At 45.5% G+C, this 20548-nt stretch overlaps 1 protein-coding gene across 2 annotated transcripts in view; it reads right to left on the reverse strand.

The window, feature by feature from the left end:
- The window catches only part of KCNQ3 (potassium voltage-gated channel subfamily Q member 3), a 348769-nt gene that overhangs the window by 90366 nt on the left and 237855 nt on the right, over window positions 1–20548 (reverse strand). For both annotated transcript variants that reach the window (XM_040354983.1, XM_040354981.1), the window contains exon 2: window positions 1528–1618. In XM_040354983.1, coding sequence (XP_040210917.1) covers window positions 1528–1618 — 91 coding nt within the window. The remainder of the gene's footprint in view (window positions 1–1527; window positions 1619–20548) is intronic.

The following is a 20548-nucleotide window of genomic DNA, read 5'->3' on the forward strand; positions in this document are numbered from 1 at the left end:
TCCGACAGTGTAAAACAATTACACCTGTCGGATCTTAGGGATATCTATGCGAAACTGATTCTATGAATCAGTCGCATAGATAGAAACAGAGATACGACGGCGTATCAGGAGAAACGCCGTCGTATCTCATTTGTGAATCTGGCCCACAGTTTTTTGGTAGATCTAAAGGAGATTGTCCGGAACTTATAAAATCAGGTTGTAAGATATATCAGTCTGGTCTCCTCCATAGGAGCCCCTAAACCCAGAGCCCTCAAGTGCACATTCATTGACCTCAGTTCCAAAAGGCACACCTCCTCCCCCCTTCTGTACCCTGCTATTGGTCATGTAACGGACCAATGATAATGGTTAGTAGACATGTGCACTGCAAAAAAATGTGTTAATTTTCGTTTCATTAGTTTTTTAGCTTTTTTCGGAAATTCAAAAATTCGGGAACTCGGAAATCCAGAAATTTAAAATTTTGGAAATTCGAAAAATGCAGAAATTTTTGAATTTCCAAAATATTCAAATTTCCGATTTTCGAATTTTCAAATTCTGAATTTCCGATTTTAGATTTTGGAATTAGCGATTTTCAACATTTCCCAAATCTTGAATTTTCACATTTGTGAATTTCCGAATTTTGAAATTTCTAAAATTCAGATAGGTAGATTCAGGTACATGGGTGCAAACTTGCGGCGGCGTAGCTTAGCCTGTTTAGGCTACGCCGCCGTAAGTTAGCTAGGCAAGTACATGATTCTCAATGTACTTGCCTGCTAATATACAGCGGCGTAGCCTAAAGCGGGCGGGCGTAAGGACGCCGAATTCAAATGTGTTGGAGGGGGGCGTGTTTTATGGTAATGAGGCTTGACCTCACGTTTTTTACGTTTTTTTTTTAATGCGCATGCGCCGGGCGCCTACATTTCCCAGTGTGCATTGCGGCTAAGTACGCCGCACGGGCCTATTGATTTAGACGTGGACGTAAACGACGTAGATCCCAATTCGCGGACGACTTACGCAAACAACGCAAAAAATTTGAATCTCGCGGCGGGAACGGCGGCCATACTTTAACATTGTTATTTCACCTAATAGATGGAATAACTTTAGGCCTGCTAATGCCTTACGGAAACGGCGTAAAACTACTGCGGCGGCCGGGCGTACGTTTGTGAATCGGCGTATCAACTCATTTACATATTCTACGCCGACCGCAATGGAAGCGCCACCTAGCGGCCATCCGAAATATTGCAATCTAAGATAGGACGGCGCAAGCCGTCGCATCTTAGATATGTTTAAGCGTATCTCTGTTTGAGCATACGCTTAAGCATCGGCGTAGATTCTGAGTTAGGTCGGCTTATCTACGGATAAGCCGGCCTAACTCTTTCTGAATCTACCTAAGAATTTCCAAAATTCTGAATTTCTGAAAATTCGAAATTTCGGAATTAACTAATTTGTCAAAATTTGTTAAACAAAGAATTTTCGGAAACTAAACAAATTGCACATGTCTAAATTGGTTAGACTAAGAAGGTTGGGGAGTTGTACAATCCTCATACTTACTATAAGCAACAGCCAGTCACCAGAAATATCTTCATACTCCTTAAACGTTGTTAGAATTGCCAGGATCAGACACCCCAATACTATTAGGAACCTGAAACACAAAGATAAAAAATTATTTAATTATAAAAAGTGTGTTCATCGTTTTTAAATTCAGAAGTTATTAAACTTTACAAAATAAATAGAAGAATAGAATAGAAGAATAGAAGTGTTTAAAGCAGTGATTCTCAACCTGGGGGTCCGGACCCCCTTGGGGGTCAAATGATGATTTGCCAGGGGTCACCGAATCCTGGGCTGTTCACCGATTTCACAGCCCGTCTGCGGCTGCCCGGCAGGGCTGTCCCTGGAGCATGTGGCCGCCCACTCAGCCTCTTTGCAGCCTCCCATTCAGTTCATGGCATGGCTGGGGAGCAGAGACTAGAGGTCAGGTGACTGGTCAGGAATGTGAAGTGGGAGGGGCTGGAGGAGACCCTATCTCTTGATTTCAGCATAGGTGTCACTGCTACGAGACACCACAAAGTCGGAGACACAGTGAGTAACATTGCCTGTGATTAGAGTGATAAAAGGCAAAGGTACGGAGAACAAAGAGAAAGAGTGGTACATCCTAAAATGTACCATAAGGGGTTTTAATACTGTACGAGTGGAGGGACTCAGGGAGCGCTAAATGTCCATGGGTTAGGGGCACAAATTACTTGCCTTGGGTGCTCACAACCCACACTACAAAAATTTTACTGTTAGGGGTTCCCACAACTTGTAAAATTTTATCAAGGGGTCACCGCACTAGATGGTTGAGAACCACTGGTTTAAAGTGTTGGGTCTGTAATGGACTCCGAAGTTGGTCTACTCGCTGGTCTCATTTCTCTAATGGGTAAGTGCAGACTGACAAATTGGAATAGTGGCAACAATTTATGTCAGCGGTCCCACTTCATTGATAAGGAACAGAATGAATTCTCATGGGTCACAGTCATGATTTTTTGCTGAAAAGTGGACAATGAGCCCTTTGCAACCTTTTCAACAAAGATGATATGACCAAATGTCTAGGGTCTTCACATCCACAACCCTAAATTTAGTTCCTAGTGTATTAAACACAGCTATATGACAAACCCAAGTTCCTGCATTGTCTTCTCCAGCTTTGACCGCCATCATATACTGCATTCCAAAGTGAGTCCAGGCTGTGCCGTGAGGTTCCCCTAAGGCCTTGTACACACGACCGGATTATCCGATGAAAACGGTCCGCCGGACCGTTTCCATCGCATATGTCCGCTGCCGGATTTTGGTCTGATGGTTGTACACACCATCAGACCAAAATCCCAGCGGAAAACATACGCGGTGACGTATCGCGACGTGGCCGCGCCGTCGCCGCGACGTGCGCGACCCTGGAAGGTAAATACTTCCACGCATGCGTCGAATCACTTCGACGCATGCGAGGGATGGCGGTCGGTCGGACAAGTCCGGTGAGTCTGTACAGACGACCGGATTTGTCCGACGGACAGGTTTCCAGCGGACATGCTAAGAAATTTTTATCCGCTGTAAACTGTCCGATCCGCTGGACAATTGTCCGCTCGGGCCTACACACGACCGGATCTGTCCGCTGGAACTGGTCCGTCGGACCAGTTCCAGCGGATAGATCCAGTCGTGTGTACGAGGCCTAAGAGATTTGTCCATTATGCCCTGGGCTCACCAGAGGTGGTTGAATGACGCTAGGCATCATTCAACCTCGAAAAAAACGGATGACCAGCAGCAGAGGGTACAAAAGGCAGCACAGCAGCATGGAGAGGGTCAATAGTGCTTTACAAAGATTTTTTTATCCAACACAAAGGAAAGGAAACAAAACACATTTTTTGTTGAGCTGAGAACCCTTTCCAAAGGCAATCTGTATTGTAATATTCCCCGCTATGATACCCTACACCGAGGACACATTAATAAACGTACTCAACTTTTGAGAGCCAGAAACCGCCACTTTGGGTAGCTGCTGGCTCTCCATCCACAGCTGGCAGTGTCTTCACAGTTCTTCACAGTGGCAGTGTCACTGATCGTCTGTTCCCTGATATAGGGAAAGACGATCAATGACGTCACAAGTCCAGCCCCGCCCCCCTACAGTTAGAAACACATACGAGGTCACAATTAACCCCTACAGCGCCCCCTAGTGGTTAACTCCTAAACTGCAATTGTCATTTTCACAGTAATCAATGCATTTTTATAGTACTTTTTGCTGTGAAAATGACAATGGTCCCAAAAATGTGTCAAAATTGTCCGATGTGTCCGCCATAATGTCCCAGTCACAAAAAAAAAAAAAAAAAAAACGCTGATCGCCGCCATTACTAGTAAAAAAAAAATATTAATAAAGATGCCATAAAACTATCCCCTATTTTGTAAACGCTATAAATTTTGTGCAAACCAATTGTTAAACGCTTATTGCGATTTTTTTTTTACCAAAAATATGTAGAAAAATACGTATCAGCCTAAATTGAGGGAAAAAAAAGTTATTTTATATATTTTTTGAGGATATTTATTATAGCAACAACTAAAAAATATTGCATTTTTTTCAAAATTGTTGCTCTATTTTTGTTTATAGCGCAAAAAATAAAAACCGCAGAGGTGATCAAATACCACCAAAAGAAAGCTCTATTTGTGGGAAAAAAGGACGCCAATTTTGTTTGGGAGCCACGTCGCACGACCGCGCAATCGTCAGTTAAAGCGACGCAGCGCTGAATCGCAAAAAGGGGCCTGGTTCTTTAGCTGCATAATGGTCCGGCTCTTAAGTGGTTAAGGTCTTCACACACAGCTGCTGTAAACTTGTGGAAAGCTTTGGAAATTCTTGCTGTCAATTACACTCTTCGGACAAATGTTTACAAGCCGGACTCTGTGTGAACTAGGCCAAAGGCAAGCCGCGTTCCTGAATTCGCTCCAAGGTCGTGTCATGTGGTCATTATAGAGGGAGAAATCACGTATTTCTCTTCCTTCAGTTACAGTTATGAATGTGATAACCTGAACAGAAATTCCAATATGAAAAAAACATGAAGCTCTGGAGGAAAATCTCGTCTTTGGACTAAATATAGCATTTTAAGCACCGTGTGGTCATTCCCAGCTCCACCATACCATACAAGGCTGGGAATTATCTAAGCGCTAAAAAAATGTATGAATTTGTTTTACCATGACAATCCTGCTTTACAACGCGGGTCCTAAATATAGTGCAAAGTACACTTCTGTTCAAGGGAATCGAGGAAAAGAAGCTCCTGGAGGTGCATCAGTAGATTCAGTACACAAATTCAGGTGATGTCGCTGCAGAGCAGTGGCGGCTGGTGCTGAAATTTTTTTTTTGGGGGGGGGGGGGGGGCGCAAAACGAAAAAAAAAAAAAGAAAAACATTGCAGCCTCACTGTGCCCATCAAATGCAGCCACTGTGCCATCAATTGTCACCACTGTGCCATCCCATCAAACGCAGCCACTGTGCCATCAATTATCACCACTGTGCCATGCCATCAAATGCAGTCACTATGCCATCAATTCGCACCACTGTGTCATGCCAAACGCAGTCACTGTGCCATGCCATCAAGCGCAGTCACTGTGCCATGCCATAAAACGCAGTCACTTTGCCATGTTATCAAACGCAGCCACTGTGCCATGCCATCAAACGCAGCCTCTGTGCCATCAATTGTCGCCACTGTGCCCCTCAATTGTCGCCACTGTGCCAATTGTCACCATTGTGCCCTTTAATTGTCGCCACTGTGCCCATTGTTGCCACTGTGCATGTCACGGTGCCCTTTAATTGTTGCCACTGTGCCCATTGTCACCACTGTGCCCATTGATGCCACTGTGCCCATTGATGCCACTGTGCCCTTTGTCACCACTGTGCCCATTGATGCCACTGTGCCCTTTGTCGCCTCTGTGCCCATTGTCGCCGCTGTGCCCTGTAAAATGCACTTACCTTACTCCTTCCACGTCCCTCGATGTCTTCTCCCGCCTTGGTGATGCCTCAGCCAATCAGGTTACTGATAACCAGAATTGGGGAACCTGATTGGCTGAGACAGCCGTCAGTCTTATCCAAGGAACGCACCCCCCGTAGGTTCCGAGGATAAGCATCCGGGAGACGAGGGCTGTACTCGAAAAAAGCCTATCAGAGCAGCTTTCTTTTGGTGGTATTTGATCACCTCTGGGGTTTTTATTTTTTGCGCTATAAACAAAAGCGACAATTTTTTTAAAAAAAAAAGCAATATTTCTTACTTTTTGCTATAATAAATATCCCCAAAAATATATATATAAAAAAAATGTCTCTCAGTTTAGGCCGATACGTATTCTTCTACATATTTTTGGTACAAAAAAAAAAGGAATAAGCGTTTATTGATTGGTTTGCACAAAAGTTATAGGCCCAGATTCACAAAGCACTTACGCCGACGTATCTCCAGATACGCCGCGTAAGTGCAAATTTGCGCGGTTGTATCTATGCGCCGGGCCCACAAACTAAGATACGCCTAAAAACAGGCTTCATCCAACCAACGTAACTTGCCTATGCCAGCGTTAGAGTGGGCGCATATTTACGCTGGATGCATTTGGCGCTCCTATTGATTTTCTATTCACATATGCAAATGAGGGAGATATGCCGATTCACGAACGTACGTCCGTCCGACGCAATGCGCGTAAAGTCATACGTCCGGCGTAAAGTTATGCCCCATAAAGGAGGTGTAACTCAGCAGCATCCATGCAAATGGCTGCACCAGGAAACACAAGCCAAAGTATTTTACGTAGTTTACGTAGGACATGAATATGACTAGGCGTAGGTTACGTTCACGCCGTGGGCAGTGATCCGGCGTATCTTAGGGAGTAGTTCCAACGTGATTCTGAGAATGCGCACTGGGATGCGTCCACAGGACGGCGCATGCGCTGTTCGTTATACGTATCTGTCTGACACTCAGCCCATCATTTCCATGGGGTCACGCCTCATTTGCATGGCTCACGCCCACTTCCACCTACGCCGGCTTACGCCTAGGAAACCCAGCGCAGATTTGGCAGCACTGGCTTTGTGAATTCAGTGCTTGCCTCTCTGCGCTGCGTCGCGTACAGGAGATACGCTACGGCGGCATAAATGTGCGCCGTTGTCTGTGAATCCGGGCCATAGCGCCTACAAAATAGGGGATAGATTTTGTGGCAGTTTTTAATATTTTTTTTTTACTAGTGATAGCGGCGATCTGCGATTTTTATCGTGACTGCGACATTATGGGGGACACATCGGAAACTTTTGACACTATTTTGGGACCATTGTCTTTTATACAGCGAACAGTGCTATAAAAATGCACTGATTTCTGTGTAAATGTGACTGGCAGTGAAGGGGTTAACCACTAGGGGGCGGGGAAGGGGTTAAGTGTGTCCTAGGGAGTGATTCTTACTGTCTGTGGGTTGGGCTAACAGTTACACGACACTGATCACTGCTCCCGATGAGAGGGAGCAGACGATCAGTGTCCTGTCACTAGGCAGAACAGGGAAAGCACAGCGGCAAATTCAAAGCAACGTACGGGTACGTTTCTTTGCGCAGCCGTGCCATTCAGCCGACGTATATCTACAGGCGGCGGTAAAAATCAGTACACTAATTCAGGTGATGTCGCTGCAGAGAGTACCAGTGTTTGAGCTTCAGCCTATTAAAAAAAATATTCGCTTTCCCAACACAAAGCTAAGTGAACTGCGAGCGCCCAGCATGGCGCCCGCTGTTCACCTTTTTGGACGCCTATTAGAGCCTTTGGCTCTAATCAGGTGCTTCCAAAAAATACCCCTTTTCGGGCGCCGGGCACCTGAATTACAGCGGCAGAGTATTTTTTGAAAGCACCTGATTAGAGTCATAGGATGGGGGCGGCAGCGGCGACCATAGAGATTCATGCAATGCATGAATCTATCTATTCTATGGTGATAGACAGGTGGCCGGAGAGAGCAGGGCTGTTTGAAGGAACTTGGGGGCCCCAAGCAAAATGGACATGGAGGCCCCCAAACCCACCCTCCCTCCATATGTTCTTTTTACACCCCCACCCCACCGTACTGCGCGGCAGGAGATTCAGTTTCCTGTTCCCGGCCGGACTGAAAGGAAGTGACGTGAGCACTCATAGGTAGATTCACGTACATTGGCCTAACTTTAGGGCGGCCTAGCCTAGCCTTTTTAGGCTACACCGCCGTAAATTAGTTAGGATAGTAGTGATTCACAAACCACTTACCTGCTAATCTACGGCAGTGTAGCTTAAAACGAGCGGGCGTAAGGGCGCCTAATTCAAATGACTTGGAGGGGGGCGTGTTGTATGGAAATGAGGCTTGACCTTACGTTTTTTGACGTTTTTTGACACTGCGCATGCGCCGGGCGACTACATTTCCCAGTGCACATTGCGGCTAAGTAGGCCGTACGGGCCTATTGATTTTGATGTGTACGTAAACTATGTAAATCCCGATTCGCGGACGACTTGCGCAAACGACGTAAAAAATTCGAACCTCGCAGCGGGAACGGCGGCCATACTTAACATTGTTATTCCACCTCATAGGTGGAATAACTTTAGGCGGCCTATCCCTTACGGAAATGACGTAATGCGACGGTGTAGGCCTGGCGTTCGTTCGTGAATCGGCGTATCCCCTCATTTACATAATCTACGCCGGCCGCAATGGAAGCGCCATCTAGCGGACAACAGAAACATTGCAATCTAAGATAGGACGGCGCAAGCCGGCCTATCTTAGCTTTGTTTAAGTGTATCTCTGTTTGAGAATACACTTAAACAAACGCCGGCGTAGATTCAGTTAGGATAAGCCGGCCTAACTCTTTGTGAATCTACCTATCAGTGTGCACTTCCTGTCAGTCCGGCCGGGAACAGGAAACTGAATCTCCTGTAGCGCCTGACAGGAGGAAGGAAGAGGAGCTCGGCCAAGCTACAGGGAAGGGGAAGAAGTGACGAGAGAGGCAGCAGTGCTGCAGCTGCCTGAGGCTCTATATAGAGCGCTCAGGCGGCTGCAGCATTTATAGGAAGCGCGGCAAGGGCCCTGTTTGGGGCCCCAGGCCAGCTCGGGGCCCCAAGCAATTGCTTGGTTTGCTTGCCTTGTCGCAACAGGCCTGGGAGAGAGGGGGCGGTGCCTGTGCGCCCTTTATGGACGCACCGCCACTGGTACAATGTATGGTAAACGTTACAACAACCAAAAATGTTCTCTTGCTGTAAAAAAAAAAAAAAATCCCACCGTTCCCCTTTAATACGAGTCATTAGAATGTGGAACGCTCTGAAGACCCCTGCTGGCTCTCCTCTAATGCCGCCTCATTGTCACCTCTCACTCTCATTTGGATTTGAAAACGTAATCTCGGCAGCGCAGCGAAAGCGTTTTCCCATCATTTAAATTGTGAGACGCAGCTGGAGAGCCGCGATATCCTGTACAAAGACGTCCGCGTTCTACAGAGGGTGACACATATAAACTGTCTTTAAACTTATCAGCGGCGTGCAGCGCGGCCTCTCAAGCAACAATCACACCGATAATGAAGACGCCCCGGACTCGCTGCGGCGCACAGATGTTCTACAAAATACTTTTTAGGGCATCAGGGAAGGTTCAAAGAGATCTAATTTACAAAGAAAGACAGTTTTGATCAACAAAAAAAAAAATATATGGTTTCATTTTTATCTCTTCCAGCCAATGGATTGGACAATACATTCATGGAAAATTACAAGGACTGCACCAAAAGTACTACAGGATTGAGAAGAACTTTTTTTATTAACCACGTGAAAAACCATATGGAAAAATACAGTTTTCAAATGGATCGTACGATAATCCGATCGTTAGTACAGAGCTTATTTGATCGGACATGCACAAAAAAACATTTTTCAGACGATACCAGATCGGATGATATTCGTTTAATCAGTACAGCTGCCGTTCAAAAATGCAATACAACACATGACATCACTTCCGACATTTTTATTCTGTCGTACAAGAATTTTCTTGACTTTAGTAAACTCATCAGATTCGATCTGAGATTAACATGCAAAAAAAAAAAAAAGGTCGACGATCATTCGTCCGATAATCTCATTGGGGTAGATTCAGGTAAAGGCGCGCACTGATACGGCGGCGCAGCGTATCGTCTTTACGCTACGCCGCCGTAAATGACAGGAGCAAGCGCTGTATTCACGAAGCACTTGCTCTGTAAATTGCGGCGGCATAGCATAAAAGGGGCCGGCGTAAGCGCGCGTAATTCAAATGATCCGGTAGGGGGATCATTTAAATTAGGCGCATTCCCGCGCCGAACGTACTGCGCATGTGCCGTCCCTAAAATTTCACGATGTGCATTGCGGTAAATGACGTCGCAAGGACGTCATTGGTTTCGACGTCAATGGCGTCCAGCCCCATTCACGGACGACTTACGCAAACGACGTAAAATTTTCAAAATGCGATGCGGGAACAACGTCCATACTTAACATTGGCTGCGCCTCCTAATAGCAGGAGCAGCCTTACGCCGGAAAAGCCTTAACGCAAACGACGTAAAAAAGGAATGCCGGGCGCACGTACGTTTGTGAATCGGCGTATCTAAGAAATTAGCATATTCTATGCCGACAACAACAGAAGCGCCCCTAGCGGCCAAAGTTATATTGCACACAATTCTACGCCGCCGCAATCAAGTTACGTCGGTGGAGGAAGCCTATTTTTTCAGCGTAACTGCCTTTGTGAATCGGCGTAACGCTACGCGGGCGCGGAATTCAAATTACGGCGGCGTATCTGGAGATACGCCGCTGCAAAAGGTACCTGAATCTACCCCAATGTGTGTACCTGGCATAACCCCCTTCATGACCAGGCCATGTTTTGCGATACGGCACTGCGTTACTTTAACTGACAATTGCGCAGTCGTGCGATGTTGAACCCAAATAAAATGTATGTCCGTTTTTTCCCCACAAATAGAGCTTTCTTCTGGTGGTATTTGATCACCTCTGAGGTTCTTATTGTTTGCGCTATAAATAAAAACTGACAATTTAAAAAAAAAAAAATGTTTTACTTTCTGCTATAAAACATATCCAATCAAAAAAAAACAACAAATTTCTTCTTAAATTTAGACCAATTTGTATTCTGCTACATGTTTTTGATAAAAAAAAAAATCCTAATAACCGTATATTGATTGGTTTGTGCAAAAGTTATAGCTTAAAACTATGGTGTATATATTATTTCTGTATAACACTCACCTTTACTTTAATTTTAAATAAAGAACCGTGACGCAAAAAAAGGGCCAGTGCCCATCAATGCAGCCTAATCAGTGCCCATCTGCAACCTCCCCATTGCCATGAATGCAACCTCCCCATTGCCATGAATGCAGCCTAACCTTTTCCGTGAATGCAGCCTCACCATTGACATGAATGCAGCCTCACCATTGACATGAATGCAGCCTCTGAATGCAGCCTCACCATTGACATGAATGCAGCCTCACCATTGACATGAATGCAGCCTCACCATTGCTGTGAATGCAGCCTCACCATTGACGTGAATGCAGCCTCACCATTGACGTGAATGCAGCCTCACCATTGACATGAATGCAGCCTCACCATTGACATGAATACAGCCTCACTATTGACATGAATGCAGCCTCACCATTGACGTGAATGCAGCCTCACCATTAAAGTGAATGCAGCCTCACCATTGACGTGAATGCAGCCTCACCATTGACGTGAATGCAGCCTCACCATTGACGTGAATGCAGCCTCACCATTGCTGTGAATGCAGCCTCACCATTGACGTGAATGCAGCCTCACCATTGACGTGTATGCAGCATCACCATTGACGTGAATGCAGCCTCACCATTGACGTGAATGCAGCCTCACCATTGACATGAATGCAGCCTCACCATTGACATGAATGCAGCCTCTGAATGCAGCCTCACCATTGACATGAATACAGCCTCACCATTGACGTGAATGCAGCCTCACTATTGACATGAATGCAGCCTCACCATTGACATGCATGCAGCTTCACCATTGACATGCATGCAGCCTCACCATTGACATGAATGCAGCCTCACCATTGACATGAATGCAGCCTCACAATTGACATAAATGCAGCCTCACAATTGACATGAATGCAGCCTCACCATGACATGAATGGAGCCTCACCATTGACATGAATGCAGCCTCACCATTGACATGAATGCAGCCTCTGAATGCAGCCTCACCATTGACATCAGTGCAGCCTCACCATTGACGTGAATGCAGCCTCACTATTGACATGAATGCAGCCTCACCATTGACATGCATGCAGCTTCACCATTGACATGAATGCAGCCTCTGAATGCAGCCTCACCATTGCCATGAATGCAGCCTCACCATTGACATGAATGCAGCCTCACCATTGACATGAATGCAGCCTCACCATTGACATGAATGTAGCCTCACCATTGACATAAATGCAGCCTCACCATTGACATGAATGCAGCCTCACCATTGACATGAATGCAGCCTCACCATTGACATGAATGCAGCCTCACCATTGACATAAATGCAGCCTCAACATTGACATGAATGCAGCCTCACCATTGACATAAATGCAGCCTCAACATTGACATGAATGCAGCCTCACCATTGACATGAATGCAGCCTCTGAATGCAGTCTCACCATTGACATGAATGCAGCCTCTGAATGCAGCCTCACCATTGACATGAATGCAGCCTCTGAATGCAGCCTCACCATTGCCATCAGTGCAGCCTGATCCATGCCCATTTTCAGCCTCGGAGGGGGCGGGACGAGCGCCAGCAGATTACATACAGGAGAATGTCTTGTTTACTCGTGGCCTCTTTAATACAAAGTCCTGTTTCCTATGATAGACAGAACAGTCGTCCAATGCCAGCCCAGGAGATGGGACTTCCTATTACAGAGTTGGCCAAGTAAACAGGAGATTCTCCTGTATGTAATCTGACGGCACTTGTCTCGCCCCCTCCCTGTCCCCTCTAAGGCTGCCAGAACGATAAATACGGTATATACGGCGCTCAGCGATTCGCTGGGGGCCACAAAAGATATATATATCCAGATTACCAGTGGGGCCGCATTAAACCTGAAAGCGGGCCGCTATTGGCCCACTCTAAAAACATGTACAATTTGTAGTTAATATAAAAGGTTCTGCCCACTTTTGCATTATTATGGGTACAGCCCTGGTATATTGGTGACAGTGGGCATATCCTAGGGTCAGGGCTGTCTTAATAGCATCATGGGTCCCTGGGCAAAGTAATGCTCTGGGGCCCCTACAATGATGACAGTGCAAATAAACAGTCATTAAGTAGGTAGGAGGCAGACTGCCTCCCCTGTGTATCTATCACTCTCAGTGCCATCATGGGGCCCCCAATTTCAGGGCAGCGTGGGCTCAAGGACCAGCTGCTTCGGGGAAAGTGCAGGGGCCCCCTATGCAGCTGGGGCCCCTGGACAGTGCCCAGGTGTGCCCTCTCATTAAGACGGCCCTGCCTAGGGTGGGAAATAGTGCGGCAGCAGCTGGATTTTCTGCTTTGTGAGGTCAGGATGAAAATAGATTGTGTGTCATGACGGGCGTCACATTGTATGACTTCTCATGATGTGGCACATGCTGGCCAGCACAAGTTATATTTATAATGCAAAGAACTGATCTGCTGCCATATCCACTGAAAAGGCCCATCGTACATTCCTGATGTACCCAGCACAATGCTGTGGAGGCCAGGATAGAGGCAGAAGACTTGGAATTACATTTGTGATACGTTGTGTTCAAAGTGTAATTAAAGCCAAATAAAAAAAATGGTTTTGTATAAAGTTGTGATTAATTAGAACCCCTGATTACTCTGACACTACATGCTGCAGAGAGTCTGGTGACTCAGCTATGGCATGCTGTATAGAGCCTGGTGACTCAGCTATGGCATGCTGTATAGAGCCTGGTGACTCAGCTATGGCATGCTGTATAGAGCCTGGTGACTCAGCTATGGCATGCTGTATAGAGCCTGGTGACTCAGCTATGGCATGCTGTATAGAGCCTGGTGACTCAGCAGCTATGGCATGCTGTATAGAGCCTGGGGACTCAGCTATGGCATGCTGTATAGAGCCTGGTGACTCAGCTATGGCATCCTGCAGAGAGTCTGGTAACTCTGGCAAGGAGCTATGTGTTTCCTGGTTAATTTACAGTGTGGTTTTGCTTTATGGTCACATATAAATGATTTGCCTTTGGCGGAGTTCCTCTTTAAGGTCTGTTTGTGTAACCTAAACTCTCTCCCGAAAAGTCCTGTTCTCCTAAAATGTCATCGCCGTTCATTTTCTGGATATCCAAGTGATAAGGTCCTTGAAAGGATTCACCAAATACCTTGAGGGTCTAAAAATACCATGACATGTTTTACATTTCCTCTCTGGGCACCTGTACAAAACCTCCCCGTCCATTATCTGTCACATCAATCAAGCTTTATTCAGACTGGATGTGCAAAGGGCAGCCATCTTGGGACTCTCTAAAGAGCGTGTAGCACTTTGGCTTTTTTTTTCCTCCTACATAGGTCAAGTTGAGGGGATTTACAATCTTTTTGTTGCATAATCCCAATTTCTGCACTCTGTACAGCGCCAGAGCCATGTACAGCATAAACTGTGCTGTACATTACATACTCCTGACCCCTATACACTAAATGTAGGGTTGTACATTACATACTTCTGACCCCTATACACTAAATGTAGGGTTGTACATTACATACTTCTGACCCCTGTACACTAAATGTAGGGTTGTACATTACATACTTCTGACCCCTATACACTAAATGCAGGGTTGTACATTACATACTTCTGACCCCTGTACACTAAATGTAGGGTTGTACATTACATACTTCTGACCCCTATACACTAAATGTAGGGTTGTACATTACGTAGTCCTGACCCCTGTACACTAAATGTAGGGTTGTACATTACATACTTCTGACCCCTATACACTAAATGCAGGGTTGTACATTACATACTTCTGACCCCTGTACACTAAATGTAGGGTTGTACATTACATACTTCTGACCCCTGTACACCAAATGTAGGGTTGTACATTACGTAGTCCTGACCCCTGTACACTAAATGTAGGGTTGTACATTATATACTTCTGACCCCTATACACTAAATGTAGGGTTGTACATTACATACTCCTGACCCCTGTACACTAAATGTAGGGTTGTACATTACATAGTCCTGACCCCTGTACACTTAATGTAGGGTTGTACATTACATACTCCTGACCCCTGTACACTAAATGCAGGGTTATACATTACATACTCCTGACCCCTGTACACTAAATGTAGGGCTGTACATTACGTAGTCCTGACCCCTGTACACTAAATGTAGGGTTGTACATTACATACTTCTGACCCCTATACACTAAATGTAGGGTTATACATTACATACTCCTGACCCCTGTACACTAAATGTAGGGTTGTACATTATGTAGTCCTGACCCCTATACACTAAATGTAGGGTTGCACATTACATACTCCTGACCCCTGTACACTTAATGTAGGGTTGTACATTACATACATCTGACCCCTGTACACTAAATGTAGGGTTGTACATTACATACTCCTGACCCCTGTACACCAAATGTAGGGTTTTACATTACATACTCCTGACCCCTGTACACTTAATGTAGGGTTGTACATTACATACTCCTGACCCCTGTACACTAAATGTAGGGTTGTACATTACATACTCCTGACCCCTGTACACTAAATGTAGGGTTGTACATTACGTAGTCCTGACCCCTGTACACTAAATGTAGGGTTGTACATTACATACTCCTGACCCTTGTGCACTTAATGAAACAAAGAAAAAGTTTTATTGTTTTACAAAACTTTCTGTATTTTTTTCCCAAAAAAGTGCGCTTGTAAGACCGCTGCGCAAATATGGCATGACAGAAAGTATTGCAACGATCGCCATTTTATTCTCTAGGGTGTTAGAATAAAAAATATATATAATGTTTGGGGGTTCTAATTAGAGGGAAGGAGATGGCAGTGAAAATAGTGAAAAATGACACACATTAGAATTGCTGTTTAACTTGTAATGCCAATGGCCACCGCCAGATGGCGCCAGCTCACAGAAGGAAGAGCTTGGGACTTCACAAGGCCGCAAAGCCACGGGGGCCCGCCGCGCGAAGTGGGGGCGCATGGAGACACAGGATCCTGTGCCTCCGTGCACCACCACCTCCCTCGTTGCGCGATTGCAGCAGGCCCGCGGCGGCTGGTAATTGAGGCCGCGACTTCGCAGCCTTGTAGGCCGCAAAGCCGCGGCCTCAATTACCGGCGGGCGCCAGGTCACAATTTCTTGACGCCAATGCGACCTGGCGCCCGGATATTGTCGACCCCTGCACTAAATGCAGGGTTGTACATTACATACTCCTGACCCCTGTACACTAAATGCAGGGTTGTACATTACATACTCCTGACCCCTGTACACTAAATGTAGGGTTGTACATTACGTAGTCCTGACCCCTATACACTAAATGTAGGGTTGTACAATACATACTCCTGACCCCTGTACACTAAATGTAGGGTTGTACATTACATACTCCTGACCCCTGTACACTAAATGTAGGGTTGTACATTACATACTCCTGACCCCTGTACACTACATGTAGGGTTTTAAATTACATACTGCTGACCCCTGTACACTAAATGTAGGGTTGTACATTACATAGTCCTGACCCCTGTACACTTAATGTAGGGTTGTACATTACATACTCCTGACCCCAGTACACTAAATGCAGGGTTGTACATTACATACTTCTGACCCCTATACACTAAATGTAGGGTTGTACATTACATACTTCTGACCCCTATACACCAAATGTAGGGTTGTACATTACATACTCCTGACCCCTGTGCACTTAATGAAACAAAGAAAAAGTTTTATTGTTTTACAAAACTTTCTGTATTTTTTTCCCAAAAAAGTGCGCTTGTAAGACCGCTGCGCAAATATGGCGTGACAGAAAGTATTGCCACGATCGCCAATTTATTCTCTAGGGTGTTAGAATAAAAAATATATATAATGTTTGGGGGTTCTAATTAGAGGGAAGGAGATGGCAGTGAAAATAGTGAAAAATTACACACATTAGAATTGCTGTTTAACTTGTAATGCCAACGGCCACCACCAGATGGCGCCAGCTCACAGAAGGAAGAGCTTGGGACTTCACAAGGCCGCAAAGCCACGGCCTCAATTACCGCCCGTCGCGGGCCCGCTGCGCGAAGTGGGGGCGCATGGAGACACAGGATCCTGTGCCTCCGTGCGCCACCACCTCCCTCGTCGCGCAATTGCAGCAGGCCCGCGGCGGCTGGTAATTGAGGCCGCGACTTCGCAGCCTTGTAGGCCGCAAAGCCGCGGCCTCAATTACCGGCGGGCGCCAGGTCACAATTTCTTGACGCCAATGCGACCTGGCGCCCGGATATTGTCGACCCCTGCACTAAATGCAGGGTTGTACATTACATAGTCCTGACCCCTGTACACTAAATGTAGGGTTGTACAATACATACTCCTGACCCCTGTACACTAAATGTAGGGTTGTACATTACATACTCCTGACCCCTGTACACTAAATGTAGGGTTGTACATTACATACTCCAGACCCCTGTACACTAAATGCAGGGTTGTACATTATGTAGTCCTGACCCCTGTACACTAAATGCAGGGTTGTACATTACATACTCCTGACCCCTGTACACTAAATGTAGGGTTGTACATTATGTAGTCCTGACCCCTGTACACCAAATGCAGGGTTGTACATTATGTAGTCCTGACCCCTGTACACTTAATGTAGGGTTGTACATTACATACTCCTGACCCCTGTACACTAAATGTAGGGTTGTACATTATGTAGTCCTGACCCCTGTACACCAAATGCAGGGTTGTACATTACATACTCCTGACCTCTGTACACTAAATGTAGGGTTGTACATTACATACTCCTGACCCCAGTACACTAAATGCAGGGTTGTACATTACATACTTCTGACCCCTATACACTAAATGTAGGGTTGTACATTACATACTCCTGACCCCTGTAAACTTAATGTAGGGTTGTACATTACATACTCCTGACCACAGTACACTAAATGCAGGGTTGTACATTACATACTTCTGACCCCTGTACACTAAATGTAGGGTTGTACAATACATACTCCTGACCCCTGTACACTAAATGTAGGGTTGTACATTACATACTTCTGACCCCTATACACTAAATGTAGGGTTGTACAATACATACTCCTGACCCCTGTACACTAAATGTAGGGTTGTACATTACATACTTCTGACCCCTGTACACTAAATGCAGGGTTGTACAATACATACTCCTGACCCCTGTACACTAAATGTAGGGTTATACATTACATACTCCTGACCCCTGTAAACTTAATGTAGGGTTGTACATTACATACTCCTGACCACAGTACACTAAATGCAGGGTTGTACATTACATACTTCTGACCCCTGTACACTAAATGTAGGGTTGTACAATACATACTCCTGACCCCTATACACTAAATGTAGGGTTGTACATTATGTAGTCCTGACCCCTGTACACTAAATGTAGGGTTGTACATTACATACTCCTGACCACTGTACACTAAATGTAGGGTTGTACAATACATACTCCTGACCCCTGTACATTAAATGTAGGGTTGTACATTACATACTCCTGACCCCTGTACATTAAATGTAGGGTTGTACATTACATACTCCTGACCCCTGTACATTAAATGTAGGGTTATACATTACATACTCCTGACCCCTGTACACTAAATGTAGGGTTGTACATTACGTAGTCCTGACCCCTGTACACAGATAGCTGGATTCAGGTAGGGCGGCTCACTTTTGAGGCGGCGTAGCGTATCGCATATACGCTATGCCGCCGTAAGTAAGTGAGGCAAGTACTGTATTCACAAAGCACTTACCTCCTAAGTTAAGGCGGCGTAGTGTCAATGGGCCGGTGTAAGCGCGCCTAATTCAAATGAGGATGAGGGGGGCGTGTTTTATGAAAATTACTCGTGACCCGACGTGATTGACGTTTTTTTTACGAACGGCGCATGCGCCGTCCATGGACATATCCCAGAGTGCATTGCTCCAAAGTACGCCGCAAGGACATATTGGTTTCGACGTGAACGTAAATTACGTCCAGCCCCATTCACGGACGACTTGAGGAAATGATATAAATATTTAAAATTTCGACGCGGGAACGACGGCCATACTTAACATTGACTAGGCCAGCTATTAGTTCGACCAACTTTACGCCGCAAAACGCCTTACATAAACGGCGTATCTTTACTGCGACGGGCAAGCGTACGTTCGTGAATCGGCGTATATCGCTGATTTACACATTCTAGGCGTAAATCAGCGTTCATGCCCCTAGCGGCCGGCGGAACCAGACAGCTAAGATACGATGGTGCAGGCCGTCGTATCTTAGCTAGGTTTAAGTGTATATCAGTTTGAGAATACACTTAAACTTACGACGGCTTAGATACCGAGTTACGACGGCGTATCAGATGTGTATCTTTGGCGTATCAACAGATACGCCGGCGTAATTCTTTTGTGTATCTGCCCCTTAAAAACTAAATTTTTTAGCCCAGGTTCACACTGGGTACGATTTGGTACGATTTGAGATGTGATTTCACATGTCAAATCGCATCTCAAATCGGCAGCATTTGTCAGCAATGGCACCATCCTAATCGGTGCGACGCCGCATCTGCCGCGCTGCACCGATTTCAAAAAGTAGTTCCTGTACTACTTTTTGCGATGTCTCTTAGATCGCGGCCAAAATCGGGACTGCCAGCGGGAGCTGAACTCGCACAGCTTTACTCCCGCAGCCCAGTGTGAACATGGGCTTAGAACCCGAAAAACAGTCATGTGTATGCGGCATTAGCTGCGGGAAAAAAGGGTCCTGTGCGAGTTTGATCCGTGTGCGATGAAAATTCAGCTCTATAGACTGGCATTCCCTAAAAATTGCGATTTTGAATTTGCAGCAGTGTAAACCTAGCCTAATAGAAGAAATATATAACCTTGATTATCACAACTGTCTGAGCGCAGAGCCGAAGCGAACGTATCTGGGCATTGTACAACCTCACACTGAACATTATTATTATATCAGATCCACAGAATAATTTCCATCTCTTTCTGTAAACGAGACCTTCTCAGTGACACGGCTCAGGGGTAGAAATGTTCGTAGGCTGCCAGCGCAAAAAGACCAAAATAAACAATGGAAAAGGTTGTGTGAAAGCGGACCCGTCAATCAAACCTTCCCCGGGATGAAGGGAGCCCAAGACAGCCTTGGCAAAGCACATTACCACTTGAAAAAAAAAATTACATCCTTGACTCGCCTTGAATAAAAATCTGCAACTCCTAAAGCCCCATCCAATGCTAATGCGGTGCATTTTTGTCACTTTTTTAGCGCTTTCGTTTCAATGAGCCTCTCTTCACTCCAAAAATGCGCTAAAGAAGCTGATGCACCAAATTTTTGGCACTAAGCCAATTGCATTCCATGTCGCAACGTTTTGTCGAGCAGAAAAAAAACGCGCGACTGCTATCTGTGTTTGGGGTGCCGTTAAGAAATATCGGCCCCCGTTCACACCTGGTCTCACGTTTCTGCAAATGCGTAAAAAATGTGCCATGACTGTAATGACTAAGCGCTAACATTTGCACAAAACTCGTCTACCTTTTTGTCCCCTGCTCCATCTGTCAACCACTTGTCACATGAAGCTTCAATAAAAGGATTTTTGGAAGTGCAGCCATCCGGAATCATTTCCTTATGCCATTATTTTTTAACGCTACTCCAAAAGCGGTGTTATCCAAAACCGCATGACACAAAACACACTTGGCTCAGTGCCAAAATTTGGTACATGAGCTTCTTTAGTGCAATTTTGGAGCGGAGGGAGGCTCGTTCAAACAAATGTGTTAAAAAAACTTGCAAAAAAGAGGCTTTGAGAAGAATTCCAGGTATGGATATTTCTATATATCGTATACACTCGAGTATAAGCCGAGTTTTTCAGCACATTTTTTTGGTTCTGAAAATGCCCCCCTCGGCTTATACTCGA

The sequence above is a fragment of the Rana temporaria genome, chromosome 5 (genome assembly GCF_905171775.1).
Source record: "Rana temporaria chromosome 5, aRanTem1.1, whole genome shotgun sequence".
NCBI lineage: Eukaryota > Metazoa > Chordata > Amphibia > Anura > Ranidae > Rana > Rana temporaria.